Below are 13,243 nucleotides of genomic sequence, written 5' to 3' on the forward strand. Positions count from 1 at the left end.
TACCTCGTCTCTTCACAGAAGAGCTTCTGTGGAGTTTGGAAGGTAGGAGATGAGGTACTGGCAGAATTGGAGCTGTGAGAACGGGTCGTGAGTCATGCTTGGGTAGCTCAGGTGGTAGAGTACTTGCCCGCAAAAGGGAAAGGTTCCAAGTTTTAATCTCAGTCCAGCACACAGTTTTAATCTGCTACGAAGTTTCACATCAGTGCACACTCCACTGCAGAGTGAAAATCTCATTCTAGTAACATACTTTGTTAGAGTATTGGTTCTCACCAGCCGAAATTACAAAAATGTAACTGAAAACTGAAACAATTCTAAAAAATTCCCAGGTTTTTCCCAGGTTTATCCTGGATGAAAAAATTCCCAGGTTTTTTTCCAGATCTCCCAATTGTCCCGGGTCATATACACCCAGTTAGGAAATAAGCAAATGGGTCAAGCAGGTACACAGTCTAAAAAAACTAGACCTGAATCTCAGTTGTTTGTGTGTGCCAACCAACTCTGTTCTCAAATTCCTATTTTGACAGCCAGTAAACAGGTTTTATTCTGCTCAAATAAATGGGTGTCCATTCATTTCCAACATCTATTGATAATTATATACCTATCTGAAAATAATACTTCTGATGTTTTCACTGTATACATATCATTCACATTGGCAATCCACTCAAAATATATCCAGATAAATGGGATATGGAGGAGATTGATAGAAGGGGTGAGGAGATAGGGAAAGGTCGGGGGGGGGGGGGGGGGGGGAGAGATAGGAGATAGATTCATAGGGGGCCGCGGGCAGGGGTTGATTTATAAAATCAAACCCTGTGTTTAGCAATTAAAGCAGGATTGCCTCATATAAACTCAACAGCATCCACTCTATTAGACAGAATACCATGCTGCCCCCCTGTGATTCAATTACACTGAGCCTATACAAATACTACAGCTTTGCTGCTTGTGAACTTCTGCAATATCTATACTGTAATTTTTATAGCAGCAAGTAATACTACAATATTGTCAATATAATTAAAACTGTTGACATAATAAAAAGCTTACCTTTAGAACCACTAAGTGCCATTACAAGAGGACTGTTACTTCTATGCAATTCCTTCAAACAAGCCTTTCCTGCATGATCTCGAATAACAGACAATTCCTTTAGAATGACAGCTTCAAGTGTCTCTTCTTCTGTACATCCTGGTTGGCACGTAAGTAGACCTTCATGCATTTGTCGAATGTATGCATCACATTTGCTGTACCTAGTCATTATAACACAACAAAATATTTCAGACTCAATTCCACCAAAGAATAACTTTCTATATATATTTATTTATTTATTTATTTATTTTAATATGTCCCAATCAGGAGCAGGAGGGAGGGGGGAGAGATGAAGAAGGGGGGAAAGGGAGAGAGAGGAGAGGGAGAGACAGGAGAGGGAGAAAGAGAGAGAGAGGAGAGGGAGAGAGAGGAGAGGGAGAGACAGGAGAGGGAGAAAGAGAGAGAGAGGAGAGGGAGAGACAGGAGAGGGAGAAAGGGAGAGGGAGAAAGGGAGAGGGGGAGAGGAGAGACAGGAGAGGGAGAGAGAAGGCAGGGAGATAGGGGGAGAGGGGGTGGGAGTGGGGGAGGGAGAGGGGGAGGGGGAGGGGGAGGGCAGAGGGAGAGGGCGGAGGGAGAGGGCGGAGGGAGAGGGCGGAGGCGGAGGGCGGAGGCGGAGGGCGGAGGCGGAGGGCGGAGGCGGAGGGCGGAGGGCGGAGGCGGAGGGCGGAGGCGGAGGGCGGAGGCAGAGGGCGGAGGCAGAGGGCGGAGGCAGAGGGCGGAGGCAGAGGGCGGAGGCAGAGGGCGGAGGCAGAGGGCGGAGGCAGAGGGCGGAGGCAGAGGGCGGAGGCAGAGGGCGGAGGCAGAGGGCGGAGGCAGAGGGCGGAGGCAGAGGGCGGAGGCAGAGGGCGGAGGCAGAGGGCGGAGGCAGAGGGCGGAGGCAGAGGGCGGAGGCAGAGGGCGGAGGCAGAGGGCGGAGGCAGAGGGCGGAGGCAGAGGGGGTAGGCAGAGGGGGTAGGCAGAGGGGGTAGGCAGAGGGGGTAGGCAGAGGGGGTAGGGAGAGGGGGTAGGGAGAGGGGGGAGAGGGGGGAGGGAGAGGGGGAGGGAGAGGGGGGAGGGAGAGGGGGAGGGAGAGGGGGAGGGGGAGGGAGAGGGGGAGGGAGAGGGGGAGGGAGAGGGGGAGGGAGAGTGGGAGGGAGAGTGGGAGGGAGAGGGGAGGGAGAGGGGAAGGGGAGGGGAAGGGGAGGGAGAGGGTGAGGGAGAGGGGGAAGGGGAGGGGGAAGGGGAGGGGGGAAGGGGAGAGGGGGAAGGGGAGGGAGAGGGGGAAGGGGAGGGAGAGGGGAAGGGGAGGGAGAGGGGGAAGGGGAGGGAGAGGGGGAAGGGGAGGGAGAGGGGGAAGGGGAGGGAGAGGGGCAAGGGGAGGGAGAGGGGCAAGGGGAGGGAAAGGGAGAAGAGGAGGGAAAGGGAGAAGGGGAGGGAGAGGGGGAAGGGGCGGGGGAAGGGGCGGGAGAGGGGCAAGGGGAGGGAGAGGGGCAAGGGGAGGGAGAGGGAGAAGGGGAGGGAGAGGGAGAAGGGGAGGGAGAGTGGGAGGTGAGGGAGAAGTGGAGGGAGAGGGGGAGGGGAGGGAGAAGAGGAGTGGGCGGAGTGGGCGGAGTGAGGGGAGGGGGAGGGGGAGGGGAGGGGGACGGAGGGAGGGATTGGGATGGGGGGAGGCGGGAGAGGGCATTCCCAAAGGAAGTCTTATACGCCCTCTATTGTTCCTGATCTATATTAACGACACAGGAGACAATCTCAGTAGCCGTCTTAGATTGTTTCTGTATCTACATCTACATGACTACTCTGCAATTCACATTTAAGTGCTTGGCAGAGGGTTCATCGAACCACAATCATACTATCTCTCTACCATTCCAATCCCTAACAGCGCGTGGGAAAAACGAATACCTAAACCTTTCTGTTAGAGCTCTGATTTCTCTTATCTTATTTTGATGATCATTCCTACCTATGTACGTTGGGCTCAACAAAATATTTTCGCAATCGGAAGAGAAAGTTGGTGACTGAAATTTCGTAAAAAGATCTCGCCGAGATGAAAAAGTCTTTGCTGTAATGACTTCCATCCCAATTCGCATATCATATTTGCCACACTCTCTCCTCTATTACGTGATAATACAAAATGAGCTGCCCTATTTTGCACCCTTTCGATGCCCTCCGTCAATCCCATCTGGTAAGGATCCCACACCGCGCAGCAATATTCTAACAGAGGACGAACGAGTGTAGTGTAAGCTGTCTCTGTAGTGGACTTGTTGCATCTTCTAAGTGTCCTGTCAATGAAACGCAACCTTTGGCTCGCCTTTCCCATAATATTATCGATGTGGTCTTGCCAACTGAAGTTGTTCGTAATTTTAACACCCAGGTACTTAGTTGAATTGACAGCCTTGAGAATTGTACTGTTTATCGAGTAATCGAATTCCAACGGATTTCTTTTGGAACTCATGTGGATCACCTCATACTTTTCGTTATTTAGCGTCAACTGCCACCTGCCACACCATACAGCAATCTTTTCTAAATCGCTTTGCAACTGATACTGGCCTTCGGATGACCTTACTAGACGGTAAATTACAGCATCATCTGTGAACAACCTAAGAGAACTTCTCAGATTGTCACCCAGGTCATTTATATAGATCAGGAACAGCAGAGGACCCAGGACGCTTCCCTGGGGAACACCTGATATCACTTCAGTTTTACTCGATGATTTGCCGTCTATTACTACGAACTGCGACCTTCCTGACAGGAAATCGTGAATCCAGAAGCACAACTGAGACGATACCCCATAGGCCCGCAGCTTGATTAGAAGTTGCTTGTGAGGAACGGTGTCAAAAGCTTTCCGGAAATCTAGAAATATGGAATCAACTTTAGATCCCCTGTCGATAGCAGCCATTACTTCGTGCGAATAAAGAGCTAGCTGCGTTGCACAAGAACGACATTTTCTGAAACCATGCTGATTACGTATCAATAGATGTTCCCTTCGAGGTGATTCATAATGTTTGAATAAAGTATATGCTCCAAAACCCTACTGCAAACCGACATCAATGATATAGATCTGTAGTAAGATGGATTACTTCTACTACCCTTCTTAAACACTGGTGCAACCTGCACAATTTTCCAATCTGTAGGTACAGATCTATCGGTGAGAGAGCGGTTGTATATGATTGCTAAATAGGGAGCTATTGTATCAGCGTAATGTGAAAGGAACCTAATCGGTATACAATCTGGACCTGAAGACTCACCCGTATCAAGCGATTTGAGTTGCTTCGCAACCCTTAATGTATCTACTTATAAGAAACTCATGCTAGCAGCTGTTTGTGTTTCAAATTCTGAAATATTCCATTCATCTTCCCTGGTGAAGGAATTTCGGAAAACTGCATTCAATAACTCCGCTTTAGCGGCACAGTCGTCGGTAACAGTACCATCCGCACTGCGCAGCGAAGGTATTGATTGCGTCTTGCCGCTTGTGTACTTTACATACGACCAGAATTTCTTCGGACTTTCTACCAAATTTCGAGACAATGTTTCGTTGTGGAACCTATTAAAGGCATCTTGCATTGAAGTCCGTGTCAAATTTCACACGTCTGTAAATTTTAGCCAATCTTTGGGATTTCGCGTTCTTCTGAACTTCGCATGCTTTTTCCGTTGCCTCTGCAACAGCGTTCGGACCTGTTTTGTGTACCACGGGGGATCCGTTCCATCTCTTACCAATTTATGTGGTATGAATCTCTCAATTGCTGTTGCTACTGTATCTTTGAATTTGAGCCACATCTCACCTACATTTGCATAGTCAGTTCGGAAGGAATGTAGATTGTCTCTTAGGAAGGCTTCTAGTGACACTTTATCCACTTTTTTAAATAAAATTATTTTGCGTTTGTTTCTGGTGGATTTGGAAGAAACGGTATTGAGCCTAGCTACAACAACCTTGTGATCATTTACCGTCTAGTAAAGTTATCACATGACCAAAACGAATTGCAAAATGATTTAGACAAGATATGTGTGTGGTGCGAAACATGGCAATTGACCTGAATAAAGAAATGTGTGAAGTTATTAACATGAGTACTTAAAGAAATACGCTAAATTTCGATTACGCGATAAATTACACAAATCTGAAGGCTGTAGATTCAACTAAATACTTAGGGGTTACAATTACAAATACCCTAAATTGGAACAATCATGTAGATAATGTTGTGGGTAGAGCCAACCAAAGACTGTAATTCATTGGCAGAACACTTAAAAGGTGCAACAGGTCTACTAAAGAGACTGCTTACACCAAGCTTGTCCGCCCTATTCTGGAGTATTGCTGGACGGTGTGGGATCCGCATCAGATGGGACTGACACATGACATCGAAAAAGTACAAAGAAGGCCGCTCATTTTGTATTATTGTGAAGTAGGGGAGAAAGTGCCAAAGACATGATACGTGAATTGGACTGGCAATCATTAAAACAAATGCATTTTTTGTTGCGATGGGATCTTGTCATGGAATTTCAATCACCAGTTTTCTCCTCTGATTGCGAAAACATTCTGTTGGCACCCACCTACATAGGGAGAAATGATCATCATGATAAAATACGAGAAATCAGGGCTAACACAGAAAAAATTTAAGTGCTCGTTTTTCCCTGGAAAGTTATTTATTGTGACATGAGAAATTGGAGGTGTTCTGCCTACTACAACTTCTGCTTGCATGCATGCATGCATGCATGGTCTTGCAGGGGCAGGGAATAGCTATGTCACAGCAAGCAAAAGTTGTAAAACGGGCATAAGAGAATTACAACTATGGAATGAGTACTGCTTTTGGCCAACAGCTCATCAAAATAACTAGCTTCTGCTATATTCCTGGTTTGCATATATAAATAAACTTCTTTAGAGAAAACTATCCTTCCTGAAAAGTCTGCTACATTACAATTCATACCAACTGGAACCATAGGACAAATTCAGCCACCGAATGCTTGTTCTTTCAATGTCTATAAATCATATTGTCACACTATCTGCAGGTACGTCTCAAAGAATAGCCACTTTCACAATAAACTCCAAGACAGACAGTTTTGCATTTGGTTGTATGCCATCACATTCCATCAGTTCTCATCACCCTGTTACACCAATATGATTCAATGTGCATTTTTTAAGAGTGGATATCTAGCTGAATGTCCTGCATGCTATGTACCTCCAAAGGAATTCGCCTTCAATCTCAATGGTGCAAACCTTTGTGATCACTGCAGCAATTTGGTTTTTGTGGTGCAAATTAATAGTTTCTTTTGAACATTTCTTGAATGTCAACAATGCCCATTTGTTGTTGTGGTCTTCAGTCCTGAGACTGGTTTGATGCAGCTCTCCATGCTACTCTATCCTGTGCAAGCCTCTTCATCTCCCAGTACCCACTGCAACCTACATCCTTCTGAATCTGCGTAGTGTAGACATCTCTTGGACTCCCTCTACGATTGTTACCTTCCACGCTGCCCTCCAATACTAAATTGGTGATACCTTGATGCCTCAGGACATGCCCTACCAACTGATCCCTTCTTTTGGTCCAGTTGTGCCACAAACTTCTCTTCACCCCAATCCTATTCAATACTTCCTCATTAGTTATGTGATCTACCCATCTAATCTTCAGCATTCTTCTGTAGCACCACATTTCGAAAGCTTCTATTCTCTTCTTGTCCAAACTATTTATCATCCATGTTTCACTTCCATACATGGCTACACTCCATACAAATACTTTCAGAAAAGACTTCCTGATACATAAATCTATATTTGATGTTAACAAATTTCTCTTCTTCAGAAACGCTTTCCTTGCCATTGCCAGTCTACATTTTATATCCTCTTTACTTTGACCATCATCAGTTATTTTGCTCCCCAAATAGCAAAACTCCTTTACTACTTTAAGTGTCTCATTTCCTAATCTAATTCCCTCAGCATCACCCGACTTAATTAGACTACATTCCATTATCCTCGTTTTGCTTTTGTTGATGTTCATCTTATATCCTCCTTTCAAGACACCATCCATTCCGTTCAACTGCTCTTCCAAGTCCTATGCCGTCTCTGACAGAATTACAATGTCATCGGCGAACCTCAAAGTTTTTATTTCTTCTCCATGGATTTTAATACCTACTCCGAACTTTTCTTTTGTTTCCTTCACTGCTTGCTCAATATACAGATTGAATAACATCGGGGAGAAGCTACAACCCTGTCTCACTCCCTTCCCAACCGCTACTTCCCTTTCATGCCCCTCGACTCTTATAACTGCCATCTGGTTTCTGTACAAATTGTAAATAGCCTTTCGCTCCCTGTATTTTACCCCTGCCACCTTCACAATTTGAAAGAGAGTATTCCAGTCAACATTGTCAAAAGCTTTCTCTAAGTCTACAAATGCTAGAAACGTAGGTTTGCCCTTCCTTAATCTAGCTTCTAAGATAAGTCGTAGGGTCAGTATTGCCTCACGTGTTCCAACATTTCTACAGAATCCAAACTGATCTTCCCCGAGATTCTACTAGTTTTTCCACTCGTCTGTAAAGAATTCACGTTAGTATTTTGCAGCTGTGACTTATTAAGCTGACAGTTCGGTAATTTTCACATCTGTCAACACCTGCTTTCTTTGGGATTGGAATTATTATATTCTTCTTGAAGTCTGAGGGGTATTTCACCTGTCGCATACATCTCGCTCACCAGATGGTAGAGTTTTGTCAGGACTGGCTCTCCAAAGGCCGTCAGTAGTTCCAATGGAATGTTGTCTAGTCCGGGGGCCTTGTTTCGACTCAGGTCTTTCAGTGCTGTGTCAAACTCTTCACGCAGTATCGTATCTCCCATTTCATCTTCATCTACATCCTCTTCCATTTCCATAATATTGTCCTCAAGTACATCGCCCTTGTATAGACCCTCTATATACTACTTCCACCTTTCTGCTTTCCTTTCTTTGCTTAGAACTGGGTTTCCATCTGAGCTCTTGATGTTCGTACAAGTGGTTCTCTTATCTCCAAAGGTCTCTTTAATTTTCCTGTAGGCAGTATCTATCTTACCCCTAGTGAGATAAGCCTCTACATCCTTACATTTGTCCTCTAGCCATCCCTGCTTGGCCATTTTGCACTTCCTGTCGATCTCATTTTTGAGACGTCTGTATTCCTTTTTGCCTGCTTCATTTACTGCATTTTTATATTTTCTCCTTTCATCAATTAAATTCAATATTTCTTCTGTTACCCAAGTATTTCTACAAGCCCTCGTCTCTTTAACTACTTGATCCTCTGCTGCCTTCACTACTTCATTCCTCAAAGCTACCCATTCTTCTTCTACTGTATTTCTTTCCCCCATTCCTGTCAATTGCTCCCTTATGCTCTCCCTGAAACTCTGTACAACCTCTGGTTCTTTTAGTTTATCCAGGTCCCATCTCCTTAAATTTCCACCTTTTTGCAGTTTCTTCAGTTTTAATCTACAAGTCATAACCAATAGATTGTGGTCAGAGTCCACATCTGCCCCTGGAAATGTCTTACAATTTAAAACCTGGTTCCTAAATCTCTGTCTTACCATTATATAATCTATCTGATACCTTTTAGTATCTCCAGGGTTCTTCCATGTATACAGCCTTCTTTTATGATTCTTGAACCAAGTGTTACCTATGATTAAGTTGTGCTCTGTGCAAAATTCTACCAGGCGGCTTCCTCTTTCATTTCTTTGCCCCAGTCCATATTCACCTACTACGTTTCCTTCTCTCCCTTTTCCTACTACCGAATTCCAGTCACCCATGACTATTAAATTTTCATCTCCCTTCACTATCTGAATAATTTTTTTTTTTATTTGATCATACATTTCTTCAATTTCTTCGTCATCTGCAGAGCTAGTTGGCATATAAACTTGTACTACTGTAGGAGGTGTGGGCTTCGTATCTATCTTGGCCACAATAATGCGTTCACTATGCTGTTTGTAGTAGCTTACCTGCATTCCTATTTTCCTATTCATTATTAAACCTACTCCTGCATTACCCCTATTTGATTTTGTGTTTATAGCCCTGTAGTCACCTGACCAAAAGTCTTGTTCCTCCTGCCACTGAATTTCACTAATTCCCACTACATCTAACTTTAACCTATCCATTTCCCTTTTTAAATTTTCTAACCTACCTGCCCGATTAAGGGATCTGGCATTCCACGCTCCGATCCGTAGAATGCCAGTTTTCTTTCTCCTGATAACGACATCCTCTTGAGTAGTCCCCGCCCGGAGATCCGAATGGGGAACTATTTTACCTCCGGAATATTTTACCCAAAAGGACGCCATCATCATTTAATCATACAGTAAAGCTGCATGCCCTCGGGAAAAATTACGGCTGTAGTTTCCCCTTGCCCATTTAGTGAACTATAATACATACATCTCATAGAAGACTGATCTCTGCATCTTCCAGACACTCATTTCCTGCTGCCCTCCTGATGCACATAGTGAGTCATTAGCATCTAATTTTTTCCTGTCAAAGTTGTTAGACGAAAACTTCTTTGTTAACAGAAAAGTTCTTTCAATGACAGCATTTCCAAGAAACATGCTTAACAGCTTCTGCATGAACTTGATGAAATCATAGTTCGCACTTCGCAGTAAATTCATCTGAAAGTGATCAGGTTTGCCCTTCTTAGGATTTATTTGTTTCAGTTATTTTTCAGAATATTAAGTATTCTTTCTTCACTATGTCAGCTGTTGATGGAGTAATATGTTGCTTTGCCATAAATTCTTCCAATTGATTTTTCACTCAAGAATTTCTCAAAACCGAGCTCTCCATAAAGTTTGTTAGATAAACAAGAGCCATTTTCGACTGTCTTCACTTTCAAAGGGCGCTACTCAGAAATTTTTAGATATATACTTTGCAAAATACCTGTGCACGCATCCCTGAAAATAACCACATACAGCCCAATGAAGCCACAACTCCAAATTTCTCAATCCACCCCCCCCCACCCCCCACCCCCCACCACCCACTCATTCAATGCTGCAAACCACAGTAGCAGAGACTTCCCTTACAAGATTTGCATATACAAACAAGTCGCCTATAGATAACAAAGATTTTTTATGAGTTCTGCTGAATGTTTATAATACATTTACACAGATAAGCCAAAACATTATGATCACTGCCCACCGCAACACTGGATGTCACCTGGTGGCATTGCAGGCGTGTGACGTGGTGACAAAATTATGTAAGTAGGGCAGACATGGACGGGGATCACCCCAACAAAGATTTGAGCTGCAAATGGGGAAATCCACTGACATAAGCAACTTTGACAAAGGGCAAATTATTATTATGAAGAGCCTGTGAATAAGTATCTCAAAAATGGCAAAGCTTGTCAAATGTTCACATGTTATTGTTTTGAGCACCCACAGAGATATATATAATAGAAAGAAACTTCCACATGGGAAAAATATATTAAAAACAAAGATTCTAAGACTTACCAAGCGGGAAAGCGCCGGCAGACAGGCACAATGAGCAAAACACACAAACACACACACAGAATTACTAGCTTTCGCAACCGATGGTTGCTTCTTCAGGAAGGAGAGGGAAAGGATGTGGGTTTTAAGGGAGAGGGTAAGGAGTCATTCCAATCCCGGGAGCAGAAAGACTTCCCTTAGGGGAAAAAAAGGACAGGTGTACACTCGCAGACACACACACACACACACACACACACACACACACACACACACACACACACACACACACACACACACCCATTCGCATGTGCGTGTGTGTGTGTGAGTGTACACCTGTACTTTTTTTTCCCCTAAGGGAAGTCTTTCAGCTCCCGGGATTGGAATGACTCCTTACCCTCTCCCTTATAACCCACATCCTTTCGTCTTTCCCTCTCCTTCCTGAAGAAGCAACCATCGGTCGCTAAAGCCAGTAATTCTGTGTGTGTGTGTTTGTGTGTTTTGTTCTTGTGCCTGTCTGCCGGCATTTTCCCGCTTGGTAAGTCTTTATATATATAACAGAAAGAAACTTCCACATGGGAAAAATATATTAAAAACAAAGATTCCAAGACTTACCAAGCGGGAAAGCGCCGGCAGACAGGCACATGAACAAAACACACAAACACACACACAGAATTACGAGCTTTCGCAACTGGCAGTTGCTTCGTCAGGAAAGAGGGAAGGAGAGGGAAAAATGAAAGGATGTGGGTTTTAAGGGAGAGGGTAAGGAGTCATTCCAATCCCGGGAGCGGAAAGACTTCCCTTAGGGGAAAAAAAGGACAGGTGTACACTCGCACACACACACACATATCCATCCGCACATACACAGCGTGTATGTTGTATCTATCCGCTCCACACACACACACACACACACACACACACACACACACACACACACACATCCATCCGCACATACACAGACACAAGCAGACATATTTATATATATGCGCGCGCAAACACAACTCACGACTGCAGTCTCAGGCAATTGAGTGTGGTTTCAGTTGCCTGAGACTCTAGTCGTGTGCGTGTGTGTGCGTGCACTTACATGAGTCTATTGTTGACGAAGCTTTAACTGTGAGTGTCTTTTTGTTGTGCCTATCTGTGACTCAGCATCTCTGCTATACGGTGAGTAGCAACTTTTATCTCATGAAATTGTTACATTCCATCCTGTACTACCCATTAGATTTTGTCATATGACTTTCAGTTACTTTCACATACAAAAGGTGGCTGATAAGTATTTAGTCAAGTGCAAGCCTGTAACGCGACATCCTCCCCAAGCATTACTTTTCCTCAACAGTAATTGTCGAATTTTAGACAGGACAATGTTATCTCAGTTGCTCTTTTGAAAAGTTTCAAATAATTTTATATACAGTTTGTTGATTCTCAAGCTAAATTTTATGAAATGGAATTACTTTATAAAATATTTTAGTTTTGATGTTATAATAGATAAGTACTAGTTCTGAATGTACAGTTAAAATTATTTTTTTAGAAACATTAGAAATTACAAATTATCTGACACTTAAAATTTCTATTATTAATTATGCAATCTTCTACTGTTTTCTATGTTTATTTCTGGATTCATTTATGAAATAACAATCAAAATCAATAATGTAACAAAAACTTGTAGGAATTCATTTGTTAAGAAAAAATTTAAACCCCTTTGGAATATTGCTATTTCAGCAGAGTGTGAGAGCAGTAAGCTTGTGTCTTATGTGCTCAGGTGTATTTTTGTATAAGAGGTGTGAACAATGTAGTTCTAGCTTTGTTAATGTGAAAAATCAAAATACTGTAGGATATAATAAAATGTGAGAAAATCAGTGGAAAATATATTTACATAAAAACATTTGCAGCAACAATCTTCAAATTTATTTAGTTCAACCAACCATGAGAAGATGTTAGATTTTCAGCTTCAAGAATCAGACCCTTAGACGAGAAGACCTGGAGCCATCTCAACGTGACAAGCTAAGTAAACTTGAAAGTTTATTGTAATCTTCACTGCTCTCAAATCTTCATAAAAGGCTTTGCTTATTAATTATTTGGACCGGGCATTGTTTAATGTGGACAATAGAAGGAAAAAGGAGGGGGGGTGAGGGGGGGTGGGGGGCGAGGGGGAGATTACAAGCTACAGATGGGTATTGTGCCAAACTTCCAAAACAGTACTTTAAGGATGAAATTTACTCAGAAAAATTTTGGACTATGTGTGTAGGGTATTTCCACATGTTAGTCTGAAATATTTTTTCCTAGCCCTTGTATATCAACATCATAGGATACAGCAGTTAATTGCCAAACCGTTTTATTTGATGATTTTAATAGTATAACTGTTAACAGAACCAGGTCAGAAACTGTACAATAAAGCAAATCATTTCTGATTCATAGATATGAGGACAACATTCGGTTGGAGTAAAACACATACAGTTATTAAATGGTGACATTCCATCCATTTACAATGGTGGTAGCATGAATCACATAGTAGGTTTCAAATTTCTAGGGGATGAAGATAGACAGAAAGCTATCGCATAAAGCATATATTCATGTCCTTTTGCAGAAGCTGCACTTATGAAGGAAACTACACTCTTACAATGTCATCACAGTCCACACGCTCTCACATAACATTTTTATGTTTGCACACACTTGTTTATAAGTAACTGCAGTTTCCATTCTGTAAAGATAAGAAAAAATGGTTCAAATGGCTCTGAGCACTATGCGACTTAACATCTGAGGTCATCAGTCCACTAGCACTTAGAACTACTTAAACCTAACTAA

At 43.1% G+C, this 13,243-nt stretch overlaps 1 protein-coding gene across 1 annotated transcript in view; it reads right to left on the reverse strand.

Annotated features, from left to right (window-relative positions):
* Positions 1–13,243, reverse strand: part of LOC126356695 (DNA-directed RNA polymerase III subunit RPC1) — a 182,078-nt gene that overhangs the window by 84,757 nt on the left and 84,078 nt on the right. Inside the window, exon 14 of the mRNA XM_050007391.1 lies at positions 1,039–1,238. Within this exon, the coding sequence (XP_049863348.1) occupies positions 1,039–1,238 (200 nt within the window). The remainder of the gene's footprint in view (positions 1–1,038; positions 1,239–13,243) is intronic.

The sequence above is a fragment of the Schistocerca gregaria genome, chromosome 1 (assembly GCF_023897955.1).
Source record: "Schistocerca gregaria isolate iqSchGreg1 chromosome 1, iqSchGreg1.2, whole genome shotgun sequence".
Lineage (NCBI taxonomy): Eukaryota > Metazoa > Arthropoda > Insecta > Orthoptera > Acrididae > Schistocerca > Schistocerca gregaria.